At 34.0% G+C, this 14,165-nt stretch overlaps 2 protein-coding genes and 1 long non-coding RNA gene across 4 annotated transcripts in view; 1 reads left to right on the top strand and 2 right to left on the bottom strand.

The window, feature by feature from the left end:
- Nucleotides 1-14,165, top strand: part of LOC114119635 (acid sphingomyelinase-like phosphodiesterase 3a) — a 209,323-nt gene that overhangs the window by 9,276 nt on the left and 185,882 nt on the right. The window lies entirely within an intron of this gene.
- Nucleotides 916-6,192, bottom strand: LOC126554824 (uncharacterized). Its single transcript, XM_050209866.1, has one exon. The coding sequence runs from the start codon at nt 6,190-6,192 to the stop codon at nt 916-918; it is 5,277 nt and encodes a 1,758-aa protein (XP_050065823.1).
- Nucleotides 7,603-8,059, bottom strand: LOC126549481 (uncharacterized). The gene is made up of 3 exons (XR_007603593.1): nt 7,964-8,059; nt 7,830-7,904; nt 7,603-7,688 (listed from the first exon to the last, which is right to left on the bottom strand). It is a non-coding gene; the product is annotated as an uncharacterized LOC126549481 (long non-coding RNA).

Genomic DNA, 14,165 nt, shown 5'->3' on the forward strand with positions numbered 1-14,165 from the left:
TATCAATTATGATACTGCGTTACCGTTATCTGGTTACCGCCGACCGCTCGACTGTCTAGTGTCCATACTCCATGATATTGTGTCCATATGACCAAATGCGTATGTATGTATATGTAAATGGATACCGCACCGACGTCTGTTCGCCTCGCTGAGGTCCCGCGACCTACACGCTAATGGCTGCCCGAATCTCCGACGTGCTTGTAGGTAAATGATCGACTCGTGCCCGCGCACGATGACCACTGACCCGTTCGTTGTTCTTAACGTGCACCCGCGTGCACTTTAAGAAACCCGAACGATTAATATTATACAACAAAACAGCGAAATGTTTCGTTGCAATCACGGATTTAAATAGATGCCGCAAACAACCGAACTCGAACTTAATAACGAGTTTTATTTACCATTAAACGTCAACGCGGCGCGTAACTAGCACAAAATTCATAAATCGCAACAACAACGACACCAATCATATAATGGCCGGCGCGATTTACTTGTACGGCGAGAGACTTAACATAGATCAGGCTCGCGAACTGTCTAGTACGATACTATCGCCTCCGAGGCGGTAGGCCTTTGTTGTCTGCGACGACAGCCGGTTTTGCATGGTACGGCGGCGGGGAGCGGGGTTTTCTTCTCGAACATTCTTTGCCTTATCGGCGAAGACCCACGACAAAAATAAATATTGTCGCCGCTAGAGTCGGTACCGAACATTCTCCCGCCTTTGAAAGCGACGAACTTTCAAATTCTCTTGTATTGCAGGTCATCAATATCATGGTTACCGCTAACGCAAATTGAATACTCACTATTTACAATACAAAGTATACAAACAAAAAATAATAATACACACAAAAAAAAAATATATATATATAATATAACTACCATGGGAGAGGATATGGGACGTCCGTACGCACCGGCTTCTTCTTACATGGGCAACTTGGTGATCTTGACAACTGGTCGCTTGAGAAGACCGTCGGCTGTTCGAATAGTCACAACGCGAACGACATTGTCAGGACCAGGATGAACTTCCACAATACGTCCAAGTTTCCATGACATCGGTGGGTTATTAGTTGAATGGACTGCTACTAAGTCCCCTACAGTCATGTTGTCGGTTTGTTTGAACCACTTTTTGCGTCCCTGTAATGTCTGCAAATATTCACGACTCCAACGACGCCAAAAGGATTGTAGTGCCTGACGAATTAGTTGCCATCGTCTTAAACGGTTGATCGGAATATTAATGACATTTTCTTCAGGCAGGGCCAAGAGCGGTTGCCCAATTAAAAAATGTCCCGGAGTGAGCGCGACAAAATCATTCGGGTCACTCGAAAGAGGTTGTAATGGCCGGGAATTTAAAACACCTTCGATTCTTATCACTAGTGTAGACATCTCCTCGAACGTATAGACTTGGGCTCCCACGACCTTCTTAAGATGTGTCTTGGTGCTCTTGATTGCGGCCTCCCATATCCCACCAAAATGGGGCGCGGCCGGAGGGTTAAAGTGCCATTCACATTGAACCCGAGAAGAGACGGCCTGACGTGCATCATCCGTTTGAAGCAAGGCCTTAATCTGCTTCGCTGCACCAACATAGTTCGTCCCGCAATCCGTGTAAATATTGGCTGGGATTCCACGGCGTGAAGTGAAACGGTCCAATGCCGCAATAAAAGATTCAGTAGACAAATCAGTCACAATTTCTAAGTGTACGGCTTTTACTGCCATACAAATGAACAAAGCCAAATACGCCTTGTGGGTCCGGGCCCCACGCCGGCGACTCTCCTTCACAACGAATGGACCTCCGTAGTCCATACCTACATTATAAAATGGCCGAATTGCGGTGACTCTGAAAACAGGTAAGTCCGCCATGAAAGGTATAGGAGTAGTGGCTCGATATTTTGAACATGGAACACATGAATGTACTGCTCGACGTACAGCAGCCCGACCTGACATAATCCAATATCGTCGACTAATCATTGACAGTACCAGTCTCGCTCCACCGTGTAACAATAGCTGATGATAATGCCGAACAATCAACTCCGTGAAATGGCACCGTTGTGGTAACAATATAGGGTGTTTCGCGCCGTCGTCAAGTGCAGAATTCTTTAGGCGTCCTCCGACTCGAATCAACCCGGCATGGTCCACAAAAGGAGCCAACTGAGCTAAGGCTACGGGTACAATTATTCGATGACCTTTGATTTGCTTGTATAAGTCAGAATAATACATTTTTTGGGTATATTTGATTACTCGATACAAAGCCTGATATTGTTCTGCAAATGAAATAGGTCCTGACAACATAGAACGCCCTCGCGCTCGATTAATAAATCGAAGACAGTATCCAACAACACGCTGCATCCGAGATATAGAGGAAAAGCGTTCTATCCAAGGAACCTCCTCCTCGAGGGTATGCAATGCACATTGAACCGAATTTTTTACTTCCGGTAAATTTAATGATGCCGTAACTTCCACAGACGGCAACGCCGGCCATTGAACTTCATCCTGACGTAGAAAATCTGGTCCTGATAAGTGCTTGGAACATGACAGCAGTTCTCTCGGAAGCATACCTCTGGAAGCCGGGTCAGCCGGATTTTCGTTCGTCCTCACGTGAGCCCATTCACAATTGGGCACCAGTGCTCGTATCTTGGCCACACGGTTGGTCACGAAAATCTTAAATTGCTTCTGTTCCCGCGTAAGCCACGCTAAAACGACTGTGGAGTCTGTCCACGCCTTGACCTTGTTAATGGGTATTATGTTATTTAAAACTTCAAAATGGTGTGACAAAAGTTTGGCCAGAAGTAGAGCCGCGCATAATTCGAGCCTAGGAATTGTCAACGAAGTATCCGTTTGTGATGATTTCAACGGTGCTATCTTGGTTTTGCACGTGATAAAATAAACATGGAAGTGACCCAAATTGTCAGCTATCCGTAAAAATACTATGGCTGCATATCCACATTGTGATGCATCGGCGAAGCCCACCATCTGCACTTCTTTTGCATGGCGGACATCAATATGACGCGGTAAAGATACGTGTGACAACGATGGTAACTCGTCCAGGAACTGCAGCCACTTGTTCACCAACGAAGTAGGTACCGGCGAATCCCATCCAATCTTCTCGAGCCATAGCTCTTGCATGAATCCTTTAGCCCACAGCAAAACCGGACCTAAGACACCAATTGGATCGTACAGTCGTGCGATCGTAGATAACACAACCCTCTTGGTAGTCGATCTCTCGCTGGTGGCTCCATGATATCCAAAGGTATCGGAGGTAGGATCCCAATGGACTCCAAGCACCTTCAAGTTCGCATCTTCCGTTGGTGTGAACGTTGGTTCTACAGCCTGATCCTCGACCGGAATACACCTCAGCACGGCATCGCAGTTACTTGCCCACTTTTTTAATTCAAGTTGACCTCGCTGTAATAAATTAATTAGGTCTTTCTGTACGGCCAATAGGCCATCTACGGTATCGGCGCCAGCGATTATGTCATCAACATATGTATTATTGATTAACAGGCCCTTCGCCTGGGGAAATTTCGCACCATCTTCAAAGTCCAATTGACGCAGGCATCGCAGTGCAAGATATGGCGCTGAGTTCACGCCATAAGTGACGGTTCGCAATTGATACTCCTGCACCTCATCCTCCGGTGACCTACGCCACAGGATGTGTTGATAGACACAATCCTCATCACGTACTCTGATCTGCCGATACATTTTCGCGATATCAGCTACGAACACGTATTTGTAGAATCGGCTACGAAGTAGAACATCGCTGATCTCAGTCTGTAATTTCGGCCCCGTACATAGACAATCGTTTAATGATTTTCCCGATGTCGACTTCGCCGATGCGTCGAAGACAACTCGAATCTTAAGTCCCTTTTCTTCGTGCTTGACCACAGCATGGTGTGGTATAAAATATTTTCCTGGCACCGATGCCAATTTCATATGACCTAAATTTAAATAGTCATCCATAAATTTCCGATATGCTGTATACAGTTCCGAATCTTTTGCCAAGCGTCGCTCGAGATTGTAAAGACGATTTAATGCTAGTGCGCGCGATGCACCTAAATCTTCCGGGCTCCCGCCTTGAACTACCGCCGTCTGACTCGTTGACATCTCTGTTAGAGCGCGCACCGACGACTGAAACGGTAAGGACACTACAAACCGTCCGGATGCGTCTCTAATTGTCGATTTACGGAACCATGCCTCACATCGTTCGTCTTCCGTTGACAAAATGTCCGGCACATCTGGTTCCTCCACAGACCAAAATTTTTGTATTAATCTTCCGATTTCTGGCGTCGATACTGCTGATAATGACACCATGGGCGACGCTGAAATTTCATTTAATGCTCCTACCACAATCCATCCAAGATGAGTGTTCATGGCTGACGGCAGACCCGTACTGTGAATGATATCGGCCTTTGATTGTAACAAATGTGGATACAAGTCGCTTCCTAACAACATATCGATTGGTCCCGGTACATCGAACTCCGGATCGGCCAGCAACAGGTGGTGATACCGCTCACGCACCGCCGAAGGTATTCTATCACTAGGTAACTGCATAGTGATATGCGTCAGAATGACGACGCTAGTAGCACCAAATTGCGGACCCTCCGCGTGAAGCGGAATAAATTGGCATTGTGTGACACCTTTCACTTTAGTTACTCGTTGTTGAGAGAGACCTGTCACCTCTATTCTGCTCTTAATATGCCTCAAACCAAGACGAGTAGCACATTGTGAAGTGATCGCCGAAATTTGGGAACCACTGTCTAAAAGGACGCGTACCGTTTGTAATTTTCCCACGTTGTCCCGAACGCGCACAATAGCTGTACCTAAAATAACAGTGGCTTCAGTACGCACAGTTCCCGAAAACTTGACCTGATTTTCCGTTGCAGTTGTTCTTTTTTCCGTCGACTCCGCTCCCTCTGTCGAACATTCGGCGTCTCCGTACGATACTACCGACGCTGGCTTCGCGTAGTCTATATGTAACAATGTGCTGTGTTTGCCACCACAACTCCGGCACTTAAATGTTGACGTACATGCTTTCGCTGCGTGTCCTGACTTTAGGCATATGAAGCACACACCATTACCGCTGACAAACTTCCTTCTTGCAGCGACCGATTTTTGTTTAAATGCTCCACAACGATAAAGTGGGTGATCCTGTTCACAAAAAATGCATTTTACGCCACTCGAAGTCGTAGTTAATGAATATTTCCCGGGTGTACCACCCTTGCTCTTTTTAGCCGCAACCTTGACATTTTGTTCTACTTTATCCGCAGTAGTTCCGATGTTTTCTAATATCTTGCACCGTCGAGAAACAAAATCCAAAAGGCTATCCAATGACGGCATTTCCGTCTGTGGTATACTAGCTTCGTATAGTCTTCTGGTTTCAACGTCAAGCACCCGCGCGCCAATATAAAATAATAGAAAACCAGAAATATCATCGATACCTAACGCCTTGATAGCGGCGACGTTCTCGCGAAACGTATTGACAAACGTAGCGAGTGCCGCCGTAGACTCCTTCTTGAGAGGCGAGAACGCGAACAATCGATCGATATGCGCCGTCGCTAATAATCGATTATTTTCAAACGATTTTTGAAGAGCATTCCACGCGATATTGTAATTATTGGCCGTTAACGGAATGGACTTGATAACGGCTAACGCAGGACCTGATAAACATGATTTTAAAAAATGAAATCGCTCAATGTCCGAAATTGACTGATTGTCATGCACAAGTGAACAAAACATATCACGAAATGAGCACCATTGGACTACGTCCCCATCAAATTTTGGCAACTCAATTTTGGGCAATGTTATAGCGGTACCCGCAGAAGCCCCACACTCCGGACGCGGCATCCGATTTGTTACACTTGTCGTCGGTCGAATTGTTTCAAAAATCATTCGAATACGTCCAATTAATTCCTCAACCTCGTCCGTAATTAACAAATCTGTGTCCTTGAAGTCGTCATGTAATCCGGAATCCAACATAAAATTCAACACTTCTTGTTGGTGTACCTCAACTTGATCCACGTACTTGTCGAGTGATACGTAGCACGACAAAAACAACGGTTGCTTGTCAACCTCAGTTTGCGCCTCCTGAGCTAACGTATGTAAATTACGAATTTTTCGTACAATCATATCGCGAGAAGCACGTGAACGTAACAGCATGTTTGGCTCCGAAGCCACAGCTACCGATTGACGTTTCGGACGACCCATATTTACAAAATAGGATGATTAGGAACAAAATATCTAATAACAATAATCTAACGAACAATACCTACCTAACGTACTACGTGATTACAATAAGCAAGCAAATACAATAATTCGTATTTAAACATATAAACATTGCTACTCCTATCCGAGCCCGAACGGACCAAATGTTGTGTCGTAATTTAATTTTAGTATATTAATGTGTAAACTAATAGGAATCTAACACTAATAATAATCAACAAATTTGAAGTGGTAATAATAATTTTAGTGGACTGTATTATAAAGATATATCACACAACATTACAAACAGGGATAATATTTACAAGTAATAATAATAATAATACTAATGATCACATATGAAATATAGAGATGTAGGCGCCCACCTACTATATAATATAAAGGCAACTAACCACTCGTCAACCGAGAATAATAATTAATAAATAATATGAATGCCGTAAAAACTAAACTTACAATAACATAATAACTGCCTCAGAGGCCATGATACAAAATGTTGATATAATATCAATCAAAACAATACAATATTAATAAGTGATAATGTGATAATATAAGAAGTTAATCGCGTATCAATTATGATACTGCGTTACCGTTATCTGGTTACCGCCGACCGCTCGACTGTCTAGTGTCCATACTCCATGATATTGTGTCCATATGACCAAATGCGTATGTATGTATATGTAAATGGATACCGCACCGACGTCTGTTCGCCTCGCTGAGGTCCCGCGACCTACACGCTAATGGCTGCCCGAATCTCCGACGTGCTTGTAGGTAAATGATCGACTCGTGCCCGCGCACGATGACCACTGACCCGTTCGTTGTTCTTAACGTGCACCCGCGTGCACTTTAAGAAACCCGAACGATTAATATTATACAACAAAACAGCGAAATGTTTCGTTGCAATCACGGATTTAAATAGATGCCGCAAACAACCGAACTCGAACTTAATAACGAGTTTTATTTACCATTAAACGTCAACGCGGCGCGTAACTAGCACAAAATTCATAAATCGCAACAACAACGACACCAATCATATAATGGCCGGCGCGATTTACTTGTACGGCGAGAGACTTAACATAGATCAGGCTCGCGAACTGTCTAGTACGATACTATCGCCTCCGAGGCGGTAGGCCTTTGTTGTCTGCGACGACAGCCGGTTTTGCATGGTACGGCGGCGGGGAGCGGGGTTTTCTTCTCGAACATTCTTTGCCTTATCGGCGAAGACCCACGACAAAAATAAATATTGTCGCCGCTAGAGTCGGTACCGAACAAGTTAATTTTATTTAAACACATTTTACTATTGGTATGTAGTGTAGACAACTTTATTCTATACAAAACCGTCTAAATAAACGATTACTTTTTCTACAAATTTGTCGATGCAAGCAAGCCGTTTGATTTCAAGTGATATTAACGTCATTGGTTATTCATTTTCGAAAACCTATGAATGGTGAAGCTCATTACATACAACATAACAATAATATTATTACCTGCAATATCGCATTATTTTTTTATTAAAAAAATAACGTGCGTATTTTCCATTTAAAGTGTTTAAATTGTTAAATATTAAATACCTATTATTATATAAATTCGAAACATAAAACTAAAGAATATGGTAAATCTTATCATACCTATTATCGTGTCGAACGTTTTCGATCTCATTAGTGCGCGTTGCGTGCAAAAAAAGACACCAAACAGCGACGTATCTATACACACGGGCCATGATAATGTAGTTTATCCGATTGAGTTAAAATGTCTTACTTACTTAATTGGAAATGCTATTCTCGGCCGGAGAATGGTTTTTGGACCCGAATTTAATATACCAACCCTACAGTGCACGGTGTCGATCAGGACGTAGTACTGCCATTTAGAAATAATCCGATGTGATGACGAAGACCACCATTGGAGCATTGCATCGAACTTTGTGACCAGAAAACCATAAATGTACCCACCTAAACAGTTTTCTTACAAACTTACTTTGAAAAAGATTTTCAAACCAGCAGCAGCTGGATCTATACCCAGAGCATGACAAAATTACTAAATGTAATTGGCTAATTATGAAATAACTTTTGTATTCATTAATACTTATATTGACAATATCAATACCTATTTTATTTAATATAATAAAAATATATAAAAAATAATAATAATAAGAATAAAATGATTATATTCTCAAGTCAATTGTTTCTGTTGTAATTCTATGTAAATACGCATATTATTATTATCGTGGGGATTATATTTTATGCTGCTGGAAATGTCCAAGTGTCACGCCGACAGCGCTCATTCCTTGCCAAAATACAATACTTTATTCAAGACCACTTCGATACTTATTTGAGCTGCCGTTCAAATAGAAATGAAAATAAATTAGCCATCTTTGTTACATGCAGTATAAAATATTAACAGTATAAGGAAAGACTTCGTTGACACGTTTTTTTTTTTTTTTTTTATGTTAGTCCATTTGTTGTATAAAGAAAATAATAAATAATAATAAATATCTTTTGTTCAATTAGTTCAAAAAATTAATATTATTCTCTTTTTATTATATTTGACATTATATTATTAGGATTTGTCTAATATAGATTATCATATACGCAAGTATACAACTACATAAAAAAAATGTTTTAAATTTAAAGTAATTCATTATTAATGTTTATTTAATTTATTTATAGAGTATTAAAAACAAGGATAACCAATTAGAATATATTTCGTCATGCAATCTATTTAATACTATTTTCATCACTCCATTGCTTAAAATGTAAAACTTGGCTAAAAATTAATATTTATAATTATATATATATATATATTTTCCTAGATACTAATCATGCCATGTTTATTACATATTATATAATATTTCAAAAATACTGTACAAATAATTTCTGAACCCAAATTATGTTTTTTAAACTGCATATTTTGTACAAATAAATAAACGAGTTACAATACTAAAAATAATGAAAACATGTAATGCTTCATATTAGACATTAAAGTAAGATTATTATAAGACATTATTTATAATTAATGAAAAAAAAATAATTTTCAAAATTGTAAAGTGATTAATTTATTTTGAATAAATCAGTTAAAAAAAATATATATATATATTCAAAATATTTAAAAAGTAAAATGTTAGCAGTTAGTACTAATACGTTTTGCATACCTAATTAATAACGTTTCTTATAACTACATAAAAAAAAAAAAATAAAAAAATAAAAAAATTATAACATTGTATAGATGATAATGCATAGAATTGTTTCATTATTTCTCATTTTAGAATTTTCCCAATATTTCATCGTGTTTAACATTTCAACATAATACTATAAATTATATTAATCTATTACACTAGAGTTTCCTGTTAAATCGATTCCTAATTTATTGTAAAAAACGTCAATAGCAGTAGTAATATTTTTGATCAACTATATTGCTCAGAATAGTAGGTATATATATTATTATATTATATAGGTATAATATTATATTATACCTACCACTTTCAGTTATCATTTAAAATGTATTAATGTTGTTATATTTTTAATAAAACTACCTAACCTTTACGTCACTGAACTATTTATTAAACTCCAATTTAAAATTAATTTATTCTGAAAACTAAATTTTTCAGTCATACATTTTTTATGTATCTATTTTATATTATTATAAAACAAAAGTAATTATATATCAATGAAGATTTTTTTTTTTTAATATTAGGAAAATATTAATTTTATGCTACTTAGTTATATACCTTAGTATTATATTATATACTAGTCAAAACAGTGTGTTTAGTTTTAAAACAATTTTTTTTTTTAAGTTTTGAGTAGGTATCGTGTCATGTCATAATAAACTAAATACAAGAGGTGAAATGAAGATATCGTGTTTTATTCAAAGTGAAAAGTTTATTTATATTTATATTTTTTATTTATTATTATTATTATCTTTTTTTTTTTTGAGGTGGTATCAAGTGTACATATAATGTGGGTGAGGTAGAACAGGTAAAAACACACACTCGCATGAAAATAAATGAAGAAAAAAAGAAACTTTGGAGCTATTAAAGGACATCTCCCAATAACGTAGCCATAACTTTTCCTATTAGCCAAGGCGTTTCAATATTGCGAGACCTCATCGTAAAGTCTTGCTTTCTAGCCAAGGCACCTCGTGTCCTTCTGCCATTTGAAAAATTACTCAAAACTTTCATATTGGGCTTTATTAAAGTTTTGTCAGAGTTTCACTATTTCACTGTTTCAACGACACCTATTCTATTTTATTCCATTCTTCCTCTTCATCGTCCTCTCAACTCCACAGTCAGTATCGTTATTTTCGTTATTTTTTTTTTTTTTTTAATACGATTTTCAAATGCTTCTTTTGTCAATATACATGAAGTCGTGTCACGTATCATTGACCAAATCTATCACCCCCTTCAACTTTTTCTGCAAACATAATTCACTATCTCACTCTTTCTTGAACATACACACACTCATACACAAGACACAACATACATAGATAAATAGTATATAAGAGTCACGTAGGTACAAATTTATAAAAATTATACCTCTTGAAACTTAAATGCAGTTTAAATAAAAGATCAGTTAGTATTAAGATAATGTTTAAGTATAAAAAGTAAAAATAAAAAAGTATTTTATTATACATGTAGTATTATGGGATGTTTTATAATTTTTTTTAAAAAATATTACATATATGTTATTATTAGTATTATGTAAACTATATTAGTAAATACTATAAGAGTAAAAATAGCTTCAAAGTATAAATAGATAATATCTTAAAATTATAATATACCTTAAAATTTTTAAATTCTTACTAATAATATTTTTAAATTATATCAAAATAATTAAATAAACAAGTAATTTTGTCCAAATTTTAACTTAAAATATTTTTAACAAATATCGACTTTATATATTTATTAGATTTTATGGTTTAAGTTTAAGAACTACTTATGACAAATCTTGTATTATATTTCAAAACTTAGAAATAAAAAGAAAACTTTTTATAAATTTGTAACTTCAAAATAGTTTATTTTTTTACGATTATGACGGATTTCGTCGAAATTCTAACTTTGAATCTATTCCTTATATAAAAGAAATTGTACTCATGTCTTTTTAAATAAAAAATTGCCATGTCTAGAAAAGAGTTGAACATTTTTTTCAAACAGTGAAAATTAAAATATAAACAACTTTTGAAATTTTCAAGTACTATTTACTGTTAATTTATTTTTTTATAATTAAAATAATAATATTTAATAATAATAATTTAAAAAATAGTTATTTTATAAAGTGATTATCCATGTTTCAAAAAATTGAATTTAAAATTATCGTAAAAATAATAATTAAGGTTTCCATTCGATTTATTTTATATATAACTTAAACAACTAATACAAAATCTTATATTATATTTTCAATTAATATTAGATATAAAAACCATAATGTTAATGAATTTTATGAAAATTCTAATTTTAAATGCCTTCAAAACAATATTATGGCTATAAGTTTTAGATATTTTTAATTATTTAAATCATAATATATAATTATAAAAACGTTAAAAAAAAAAAAAAAAAACAAATACTGGAATAATTTATAGAATTAGATATTATTGAATACGTAGTTGTATATTTGATTTACATATACATTGAAAAACTAACTTTTAGGTTTTAAGTACACTATTGGTTCATATAATTTAATTTTTTGTGTTAATATTCCATGATTTGCTTTAAATAGTAATGGTTGACATTGCGCCTATTATTAATAGGTATATAAAAATTCAACATAACACAACAATATTACAAAGGTGTATTTGGTAACTGAAATTATGTATATATTATATATATGAGTGTGTGTGTAATTTCCTGTATTGATTAAATATTTATATATGCAGTATACACATATATATTTATATTATACATATTTAGTAAAATAATATAGTATTAAATATTTTGTCGATAATATTACACTGTTATTAAAAATTAGAACTTGATAAATATTTACATATGTTACCACTCGATAGAAATATTGCATCATGTGGATAGATTATAACTTACTCTTCATCGATTAATTTATTTTAAGTAAAAAGTATTATTTTTATATTTATTTATAACTGCGTAATTTCCCATTAGAGATATTTTAATATAATTAATATTTAGTATAATATTATGTAATTATACAATATCAATTTATCATTAGACATGCATAAATTACACTATAGTATATTAGAAATATTATATAAATGTCACTTAAAATTTAATGTTTTTTATTTTTAATAAAATTTGATACCTAACCAATATTTATAAAAATAGTGAATAAAAACACACCATTCGGTGTATATTTTGTATTGTAATTTATATCATCGTATGTTCATTGTTTTGTCTTCAGTACCAATGGTCATAATAGGAAAACTAGAAGCTATAAATAAATTAATTTTTTTTTAAATGTGCTAAAATAGGATGTATTATAACTATATGATCATAGATTAAATATAAGTATTTTATAAATAAATTGAGTAATTTTTTTTTTTTTTAGTTATTATTCATACTCTAAGGTTAATTTAATAGTTATGCATTATTTAAATTAGAGTAATAATATTTACATTTAGTATTTTAACAGACGTAAATATACAGGTAATTGCACAATTTTATAGTGGAAACAGTGAAGAAAGTATGAAGGTTAATTTTAAATATTGTAAGAGTATCAATCGCGGGCTTTAGTGTCAGGCTAATATATAAATATTTTTTTTTCAAAGACGAACATCAGCGATTAGTAAATAACTATTTATTAATTAATGTTCAAAGTTTAAATAAGACCACGATACAATTTATTCGTATGGTATAGTAAACTTGGTTATAAAATATATTAATAACACCATATATTGTCTTTATTTTAGTTGAAAATGTAAACTGTTTTTAAACTATATTGTAAATTTACTATACTATAGGTCAGCTTGTTGTTATAAAAATAAATGAATATATTTTTAAATTAAAATAAAATGTGCATCTTTTTCATAAAACAAATTACACTTTAGTCAACTATGTTTTAGGTTCAATATACTCATATTGTTAGAGTATCAATAAAATATAAAATATAAACATTTAAAAAAATGTTTTTTTAAATTGATCTGTAAGAAATATTTTGTTTAAAAGTTGAAATTTGTTATTGTTCAGACATACATATTGTAATACACAGTCGGTTAATTGATTTTCAAACTTTTTTAAATATAGCACACAGTTGTTTTCACAAAATGTAACACATGTCTTAACCATGAATAATATTTTCTTTAAAAAAGACTATCTTTTTTGTCAGGCTTACTTAACTTATAATATTAATTAATTAAACAAAATTTAAATTTATTATATATAAATTAATTTAAATTGAATATTTTAAATTTTTAAATTTATTTTATAATGTGTGTTCGTTGGTATATCATCTAGACTGTAGAGAATGGTTACAAGTTAAAAATCACAATGTTATACTTTAACTAATATTATTTACCATTCTGAGGATTTTACCATACATTAGTACATGTGTTTTTAAATATAGTAATTATTTAGCATATATTATTAGTTAATAAATATTAAATAACGACATTTATTACAACTCTAGTTAAATGGAATTAATTAGATAATATTAAATTACAACGTAATCTTTGTTTGTTTCTGAAATAAAAATATGAATATAACATACTTTATAAATAAAATATATTTTAAAATAATTCTCACAACCAGTTAATGAGTTTCTGTTTAACTTTGTTAGTTGAAATTAAAAAAAAAAAAAAATGTTTTCTTATTTCACCTAGTAAAGTATGTCCAATTGACATTAATTTAGATAGTTTTAAAATATATGTATAATCTATACCTCCTCATCAAAATAAATTAATACTTTAACTTAATTTCTTATAGGTAAAACTGAATAAATTATAGTATGACCGTTATGATGTTGTAAGATTTAAAAGTTATTAATGAGACAAACAAATAAATATTTTTA

Source organism: Aphis gossypii, chromosome 1 (genome assembly GCF_020184175.1).
Source record: "Aphis gossypii isolate Hap1 chromosome 1, ASM2018417v2, whole genome shotgun sequence".
Taxonomy (NCBI): domain Eukaryota; kingdom Metazoa; phylum Arthropoda; class Insecta; order Hemiptera; family Aphididae; genus Aphis; species Aphis gossypii.